Raw genomic sequence first — 8,993 nt, forward strand, 5'->3', positions numbered from 1 at the left:
ACGCTCTTCTGCTGGATTTGAGCAAAGGTTGCAAACATATCATCACCGTTGACCAGAGAAAACAGACACTCAGAAACTGTATTCAGAGCTACAAACTGAAGGGGGGGAAACCAAAGTTAGTTTTCGAGATATATCATCCAAAAAAGCAGAGAAATATCTATATCCAGTTAGCTTGTTTTGTTGAAGCTATTGTTGTCATTGCTATTATGAGTAACATCCATTTTAAGACAGCTAAAATACCAAAGCAGGAAAACATTATTTAAAACTCCCTTGCGCACTCACTATCTCTTGACATTTCCCTCAGTTTTTTCCTATACATTTTTATATATTCGTAGTCATATCATCTAACCATTTTGGATCTTGATTTCTTTTTCCCTACTTACCATCATCTTACTTACACTTGGAGAGCATGTGTTAGATAACAGACCTTTCCTCAGAAATGTCAAGTTTAACTATTTCCCTGTCACTAGACATCCCAATAATAGCTGCTATTGTCAAGAGCAATGTAATGAACATTTCTAAGCATAATGTTTTTTTCCTGTTATTAGGTCTAAGTGATTAATATTTTTAAGCCTACAACCTGCTAAACAAACCACTTTCTGAAAGAACTATAGCAATTCCATTCTGCAACCAGCAATGATGGAAGTGGCTGAGTCACCATATAGGCTCAAGAAAATTTTGCTAAATGAACAGTTTCACTGTAGCCTTTCCAACCACAGGCCAGGGTGATTTTAGCACGTTCAAAACCAAAGGTGGTCATCAATGGGAGAGGGAAAGACGATGATTGTGCCCAATGCCTTCAGGGGCTCCCAGCTAACAGTGGACAGGCCACAACCAACGTATTCCAGTGCGCTATGGGAGAGCTGGGGTGGCTGTGTAAGGAAAGTGACCCTCAGAACGAGGGCCTGAGGCGGAGTTCACCAGTGAGAGGAGAAAGGCAAGGGTTTGCTCCGTGAATATGGGGAATTCAGTGCTGAGCCTAAGAGGTGGCCAGAGAGGCGTGCCTGTGCCACACTGAGAAAGCCTCACTCAGCCTTCCACATACTTCAAACTACTACAGGCCAGAACCGGAACCAGGGAAAAAACTGCAGCCAGAGAGGGACCTGACCTGCTTCTAAAGGGCAGCCCTGGCATGTATGTGGTAGATCTCCTAGGCTGGAAACAGCCCAGGGCAGGGTCATGCGGCAGGGGTGAGTGCAGAAGCCAGGAATGCACAGGGTCCAGATAAGACTGGAAAAGGAGGAAACTGAGGGGGAAATAAGTCTAGGAGGGGACAAGGGAAAGGGACTACGAATGGTCTCAGTTTTAGACCAGGCAGCTTGAGGTGCCAGGTGGAAATGTTGACATGAGGGAGTCGGAGGCATACATCTGCAGTTCGGAGCTGGTCCGAGGGTTGTGTTTCAACTGCAATCCCCAGGCGGCCATTCCAGGGTCTGTGGCTGATAATCTCCTGCCATATCGGCTAAAAACGAACAGCAGATGCTTCATAAACTAACATCTTAGGGCCAGAGGGTTAACATTAGATGGAAGCTTCTAAAGAACAATAATGACCTAACAGGTAAAAGATGGTATGGTTTCCAAAAACACCAAGGGAACAGCTATCTAGAGTTCTGAACCAAACTGTTAGCAGTGGGGGCCATGTGCCCATTAAGTCAGTGTGGCTTTGGGGACAGCCATGTCCCTGGTGAATGTCTGCTGGAGGCAAAGACCAACACGTGGTTAGCATAATAAATGCGAGAGAACAGTCAGAAGGCTGATGGACCTTGGGCTTTAGCAAGGGCTAAAAGCTATGCACCGATTATTCTGTTGAGACAATGGTGGCTAAAGGCATTCTACTAACCTGATCATCTTTTACTGTTTACCAAACCTTACCTTTGATATGTCTGTTTGGTTTGTTAAAGGGCAAATGTATATTCTAGTAAATAAAAAGCAGTAGATCCGGAGATTCAGGGAGCCACTCCACTAGAGTAGGTTTCCACCTGGCTCCCCCCAATGCCTTCTAAATTTATATTTCTTATCTAGTAGATCCATTTGCGCATGGCCCCTTCTCCAGATTCTGAATCCTTGCTGCAAAAGGTTGCAGCAAATATCTACAAAACATCTCCACTTGAAAGTTATACTACTACTTCACATGCAACAAAATAAAACCTCCCACCCCCTAACCTGGAAACTGGGCTTTCCTTCCAATTGTCCTGTTCCTGGTCAGTAATTTCAGTCTCCTACCGAAGAAACATTTACTCCCAAATAATTGAGTATTTAAAACTACATGTTGAATGGATTGCTCTCCCACTCTCTTCACTCTGTGAAGGTCTGCTGCTCTTACATTTCCCTGACCCAGTCTATCTACTCCACTCTCAGGTCCACACTCACGTCTGGATTATCACAGAAGCTCTGAGGAGGTCTCCTTCACTCCAGCCTCTTCGCCCTCCAGTCCAAGCTGTTGTGGTAAAGTCTAAACTTCACAGAATGCAACCTTCGGGTCATTTCTCTTGCATTAAGACTATACGAAGTCTGGATGCAAAGTAAAAATTCACCCCAAGAAGGCTGGGATAGGCCCTCCTTTGCGTGGCTTCCTTCCATCTCCCCACTGTCAATTTTCTCCCCCTCAACACCACACCCATTTCTCCATCTTTTCCTCGTGGGATTTATTCTCTTCATCTGATACCTTCTCCTGTGTCCAACAAAGCCAACTTTGAAGGGCTATTTCAAGTCTACCTCGAGACAGAGTGCCTTTGCAGCACTAGTCCCTTCTGTGTATCAGTAAGAACCACAGCGTAAACTACTGCTTGGCCTTCTAATTGGTTTTGAACCCTTCTTCACACTCCAACTGGATGGAAACACCATGTCCGACCCTCCCTCCTCCATGACTGGATGCACAGGGTAAAGTCTGTGACCGGGGCAGCAGACACAAATGTAACCCCAACAGGGACCCTGCCCATGCCTGTGCTGCTTCAGCAACAGCTCCAAAGCTGCTCTCCACAGAGACCTGGAGGGAACAGCCAGTTGAGCCAAGCACAACAATATGCAAATTGTTTAACAGTATGACAGGCAGTTCTCTGAGTACATATTTCCCATCTTCAGAAAACTAAGTTAAAGCTGGTTTCTATGGCTAGCAATTACAACTCTAACAGCACCATTCATAATTCACGTTTCTCATCGTTTATTTTGGAATCTGGCCAATTCCTTTGTTTAGTTTCCACAACCCCTAACAGTCTATGCTTCAGGTTCCAGAATTACAAATAGCTGGTTGGTTTGGTACATATCCAATTCACCCCTTCGTTTCCAGTGCCATGACTCAGTGTCCATTTAGAAACAATACCTGTCTCAACATTAATGTTATTCACAGCCGTTATGCTTCTCTCTCCTCTATGCGGGTGAGACTCATCTTAACCCAGCAAAAGGTCAAAACGGAGACGCCATAAGGTAAGTGACTGGCATACACCCTGTCATTGGTACCACAGGTGGCTGTGAACCGGTCACTTTCAGGGGCCAAACTCCACAGAAGTGAACATTAGAAGTAACCAGGGTGAGGAGAAGCGAGGTCCTAAGGTGCTTCCAGGCCAGAAGGACAGCATTTATAGAGAGTTGCTGTGGTTCTTAGGAACTTGTGAGCCCCTGGAAAGCAGGTACTACTGTCTCTCTGTTTCTTGCTTGGTAACAAACCTGAAGAATCCCTGCCATGTTCTGTGCTGGACCCAGGGGATGCAAGCAGCAATGAGCTATAGTCACTGCCCTCCAAGAACTCAGCCTAAAAGAACCTGACATGCTTGGAGCACAGCAGACATTTAGTAAATATTAAATGGGTATTTCCATAAAGAGTCCCCATAGAACCTTTGGAACCACAGTGCAAACCCAAGCATTGGTTTCACAAATGATATTTTTAAATCAAACCAGAAAGAACTTTTTTAAAAAAATATTTAAATGAAAATATAACTTGCAACAGCTTATGTCAGAGAAGGACATAAAAATCGCCTTCAAGAGCAATATTTAGGTTTAATGTTTTAACTGGATAATAGTTCTTTTGAATAAGAGAGGTACTTGGCTAAAACTAGAGACTTTGAGAGCAAGACTATGTAATGCAGGTTCTGCCACAGTGTTTACCCATGGCATCAGCAAAGGCCAACAATGTTTCGATGCCTTGGTCTTCTCATTTCTGAAATAAGGACAATGCAAGACTATGATTTATTCTTCACAGCAAAGAAGTCCTCCGGAAATGTAAAAGTTACTTTAGAGTAATGTTCTTCCAGACCTGGTTTTGAATTATTAAACATCAACAGTCTCTAGCCCTTGGTGCCACACATTTTGAAAGGGCACTGTGCCAAAGTCCATTAGTGCCGGTACCAATACCGATGGGACACTGCTTGCATCTCTTCCCTCTTTCAACTGCAATCCAATGTCTACCATGAAAACAGGAAGCGAAAATATGGGTCCTGCTACCAGTCAAGCAGCAGTGTACAACTAGTTTTCCTGAGACCTCCTCTTTAGAGTGGCTGTAGAAACATCAATGATGAGAGAGAGTCATTGAGTGGCTGCCTCCTGCACACCCCCCACTGGGGATTGAGTCCACAACCTGGGAATGTGCCCTGACCGGGAATAGAACCATGACCTCCTGGTACATAGGTGAATGCACAACCACTGAGCCACGCCAACCGGGCTAGAGTGGATGGTTTGCTTAAAGAAAGAGTTAGCTTCTACACCTCAGGTGGCGATGATTCTAGATCCTAGGAAATGCTTGCTGTGCTGTCCAGCTTTTGAAGGCTTTGGGTACTACGGGAGGTCTTCTGATTCAACAGAGACTGACTGGTAGAACCTGAATGATTGACAGTTTGAATTAATTGAGGGGATGGGAGGAGAAACACAGGGGGCAGGAAGCATTTCTAACTTCAGAATCACAGAAGCAGCAATATGGAGAAGGAAAGCACGGAGTCCTGAGTCAGACTGAAGCTTTTCTTCTTCCACTGGCTGGTGCATTCAGTAAAGTAACTGAACTGTGCATTTCCCCAGTGGGTGGAGATGGGAGACAGATGCCATAGACAGGCCTGGTAGGCAGCCCTACACAGCCCTTATCCCTGCTCCTGTGGGGGAAATGGAGGCAGACGCTGAGACACACAGGCGGGAAGTGCAGCATGCACTATGGTAGCTGCCAGCCACATGTGGCTGTGGAGCACCTCCTGTGTTGTCAGGGTAAAATACACACTGAATTTCAAAGATTTAGTACAAAAATAAAGAGTGTAAAATATCTCAATGCCTACTAGTAAATAAAAATATATCATTAAAATCACAATTTTATCTGTTTCTTTTTAAAATTTTTTCAGTGTAGCTACTGGAAACATTTGAAGCCACCTGTCGTTCTCATTTCTAGCGTTCACTGTCCCTTTATTGGACAATGCTGGTCCAGAGCATCCCAGTCTCCCCCACATCCTTTGAAAGGACAGGATTAAACATATGAACATGCAGTCGGATCCTCAAAGCAAATAGAGAGAAATGAGACTGGTTATATGGCTCTCCTCTCAGAGTTGATCTATTCAGTCAAACAAAACGCTCGTCTGCAATGGTCTGTTTTAGGCAATTCCAAGAAAAGCCCTACTGGGTATTGGTCAAAGATGGGTATTAGGGTCAGGCAACCTGGACGTGAATCCTATCTCTGCCATTTACTAGCTGTGTGGCCTCAGGAAAATTGTGGAACACAGTAAAATCCCTATTTCCTATGGGGCTACTGGGAAGTTAACATAGCAAGGGAGTTAAGGAACTTGGGTCCTATATCTATCTGGCACATAGCATTCAAGAATGGTAGCTATATTAGTAAAATTCAAGTAGCATTATCTGAGTGCCTTCCAGGACAATGATGGGGTAGGGAGATGAAGGGCAAAAGAGATAGGACCACTTGTTCTGAGGCCTTGGAGCCCATGAATTAAAGCTGAAATCTGTACCAGTAAACTTGGTATTTATTTCAGACAGTGCAACACTGTCCTCTAGTGACAAAAATCTGGAGAAGAATTCAAGAATGCGGCAAGTGAAGAAGAAAAATGTTAATTTTCCTGGGCACTCACACAGTTCGTTCTCCAGATCAGAGAGATCATATCAGAGAGCAAATTTCAGCATGACTCAGTGGCAAGGAATAGGGAGAGCAGTGATATTATCAAGATTTACTATGAATCCAGAGACTGTCACTTTGTTCACTGTGCCTTTCCAACAGGAAAACAATGATTCTCTTCGGACGTATCAAATGCAACCCCGAAAGAGGAGGAAGCCTGGACGTATGCCAATTTACTAGGACATATTCAAGTAGGACAACGCACAGAGCTCGACCTTTCTGGGTTGCTCACTTTTTGTGAACAGTGTGTAAACCAGATATAAGCATATGTTTTGTTTAAGGCCATTGGAGAGGTCAGAGGTTGAGGCTGAGCTGTAATACAAGCATCAGTGTGACCCTTTGCACTTCACCTCTTTTCTCCTTGCACAGCACCTGAACCAGGAGAACAGGACCATGGGCTGCTGCGGAGATGAAACGAATGAGAGGACAGAAATGCTAAGCGCACAGTGTTGGCTGCTGTTATTTTTGTTGTATCTGTGGTTCCAACTGCCAGAGTCCCATGGAAGAAACACTACAAGTTGCAATAACTCCTTTTCATTTATTTATCTACCTATCTATCTATCTATCTATCTATCTATCTATCTATCTATCTATCTATCTACCTATCTATCTATCTATTGGTTTGAAAACAGGGCCTACCTACTTTCATTTCTTGACATTTCCACCAATCAACGTTATTATTTTAAAACAACTTTAATGTCCCTGAGGTTATGATGCTGACTGAAGCCCAGCAACAATTTGGAATTCTGATGTTGATCTTTTATAAGGCAGAGGCAATGCTGCCATCAAAGCCACCATCACAGACAAGACGTGTTTCCTTTTAATCATAAACCTAATATGGTTCATTCTGGACACTCTGTCCACCTTTGTTCTCCTCAATTGATTGGGATAAAAACCCTAATACGTTAAATTAGAAAGATTTTGTAATAATTTCCCCCATTCTATTTTCATTTTTATTATAGGATCTCATGTCCAGACATTTCTTATTTGACAACTGGCTGGGCTGGAATGTGGCCCATAAACCAGGCCCAGACAACTCTGAGATGTGCTCTCCCCTCCCTCACAGTGGTCTCAACATCCAGTAAAAGGAAAGGAAAAGAAACCGATGCAAAGACATGGCTTTCCTGACGCTGAGGGCATGTGCTGGGGGAGAGTGGGAGAAGGCTGTCCTGGAAGCCCACTCCTCAGGTGCCTACTTTGCAGAAGGAAGAACCAGGGCTACACACCTTGTTGTGATACGGGCCCAAGACGATCCAGCCACAGAAGGTGTAGCCCAGGTAGATCATCCCGGCGCAGGCGCAGAAGCGAAGCACCTTGGGCAGGGAGGCTTGCATTGTTAAAATGAGCACCTGAAAAGACACCAGCAGCGCGGGGGGCATTACAAAGGAGCTTACTGGAACCCGAAGAAGAAATGAATCTCAATCCTATGACACGACCCAATGCAACATCCTTACATTATAGTTTTGGAAGTAACCCAGGTATCTGATGACACCGACCCAGACAAGAAGCGTGGACGTTCCAAGCAAAATGCTGCAGAGATCGTAATTTGTGATATTCTAAGGAATGGAGAAACAGATATGAGTGACATGTTGTACTCCCCTCAGCTTATTAATCTCACTTTAAGTTGATAGGAAAAGAATGGACTGCCTACTCTCTATAGGTGATCCTAAGGGCTTTTAAACTGAAGAGGAGAGTAATAGAGAGCACAGTCCCAAATGTGTTTCTTCTTTCCTTTTAGTATTTCAATGGTTGAACTGATTTTTTGTTAAAATAATATCATGAAACAGAAAATGCATTTATTTAGGCATTAAAGAATATAAACTAATGGTGTTTGTTAAATATGAAACGATGCAAGTCAGCTATTTCTGATAGAAAGCGCAAATGTGATTGACTAACTCAGTTCTGCTCTTGAGGATTTCTGGATCTAATTGAAGAGATACACACACAACCACAATCCTAGATAATGGAGCAGTAATATGCAAATTGACTGTCATGACCTCACACAATATGGCCGCCCTCATGTGGTAAAAAGATGGCCACCACAAGATAACCAGAAGGGGAGGGCAGTTAGGGGCAACCAGGCCAGCAGGGGAGGGCAGTTAGGGGCAACCAGGCCAGCAGGGAAGGGCAGTTGGGGGTGACCTAGCTGGCAGGGGAGCAGTTAGACATCAATCAGGCTGACAGGAGAGTGTTTATGGGGCAATCAGGCTGGCAAGCAGGCGAGCGGTTGGGAGCCAGCAGTTGCGATTGTGAGAGGAATGTCCCTGCAGGATTAGGCCTAAACTGGCAGTCGGACATCCCCCGAGGGGTCCCAGGTTAGAGAGGGCGCAGGCTGGGCTGAGGGACACCCCCCTCCAGTGCATGAATTTCATGCACCAGGCCTCTAGTCTAATCTAATAAAAGAGAAACATGGTAATTGGCGTATGACTGCTACCCTTTTCATTGGCTAATCAGCCAGATATGCAAATTAACTGTCAGCCAAGATGGCGGTTAACTGCCAAAAAAGATGGCGGTTAATTTGCATACACAGCCGCAATGCTGGGAGGGGAAAGGGATGGGAAATCCAGCCAGCAGGCAAGAGGTGGGGGGCGGGCAAAGACAGCCAGTGATCAGTGATTGCATTGTGGATTGGAGGCAGAGAGAGCTGCTTCCCCATGATGGCCATGGCAATCGGGGGCAGAGAGAGCCGCTGAGCAGGCCAGCCGGCACTCCCCAACCCGACTGGTCTGCTACCCCGTGATCACCATGGCGAACGGGGGCAGAGAGAGCCCCGGCCAGGACAGCCAGCACCCCCGGACTCCCAGGGCTGTGGGTGCCAGCTGGCCTGCTACCCCATGATCGCCATGGCAATCAGGGCAGAGAGAGCCGTGGCGCAGGCCTGGAGGTCCTGGGTGCCGGC

At 45.3% G+C, this 8,993-nt stretch overlaps 1 protein-coding gene across 2 annotated transcripts in view; it reads right to left on the minus strand.

Annotated features, from left to right (window-relative positions):
* MCOLN2 (mucolipin 2) overlaps positions 1-8,993 on the minus strand; it is a 35,571-nt gene that overhangs the window by 5,715 nt on the left and 20,863 nt on the right. For both annotated transcript variants that reach the window (XM_015572128.1, XM_006776251.2), the window contains 3 exons: positions 7,549-7,650; positions 7,321-7,443; positions 1-95 (listed from right to left, as the gene is read on the minus strand). The exon at positions 1-95 is cut by the window's left edge and continues 142 nt beyond it. In XM_015572128.1, the coding sequence (XP_015427614.1) occupies positions 1-95; positions 7,321-7,443; positions 7,549-7,650 (320 nt within the window). The remainder of the gene's footprint in view (positions 96-7,320; positions 7,444-7,548; positions 7,651-8,993) is intronic.

The sequence above is a fragment of the Myotis davidii genome, unplaced genomic scaffold, assembly GCF_000327345.1.
Source record: "Myotis davidii unplaced genomic scaffold, ASM32734v1 scaffold162, whole genome shotgun sequence".
Taxonomy (NCBI): domain Eukaryota; kingdom Metazoa; phylum Chordata; class Mammalia; order Chiroptera; family Vespertilionidae; genus Myotis; species Myotis davidii.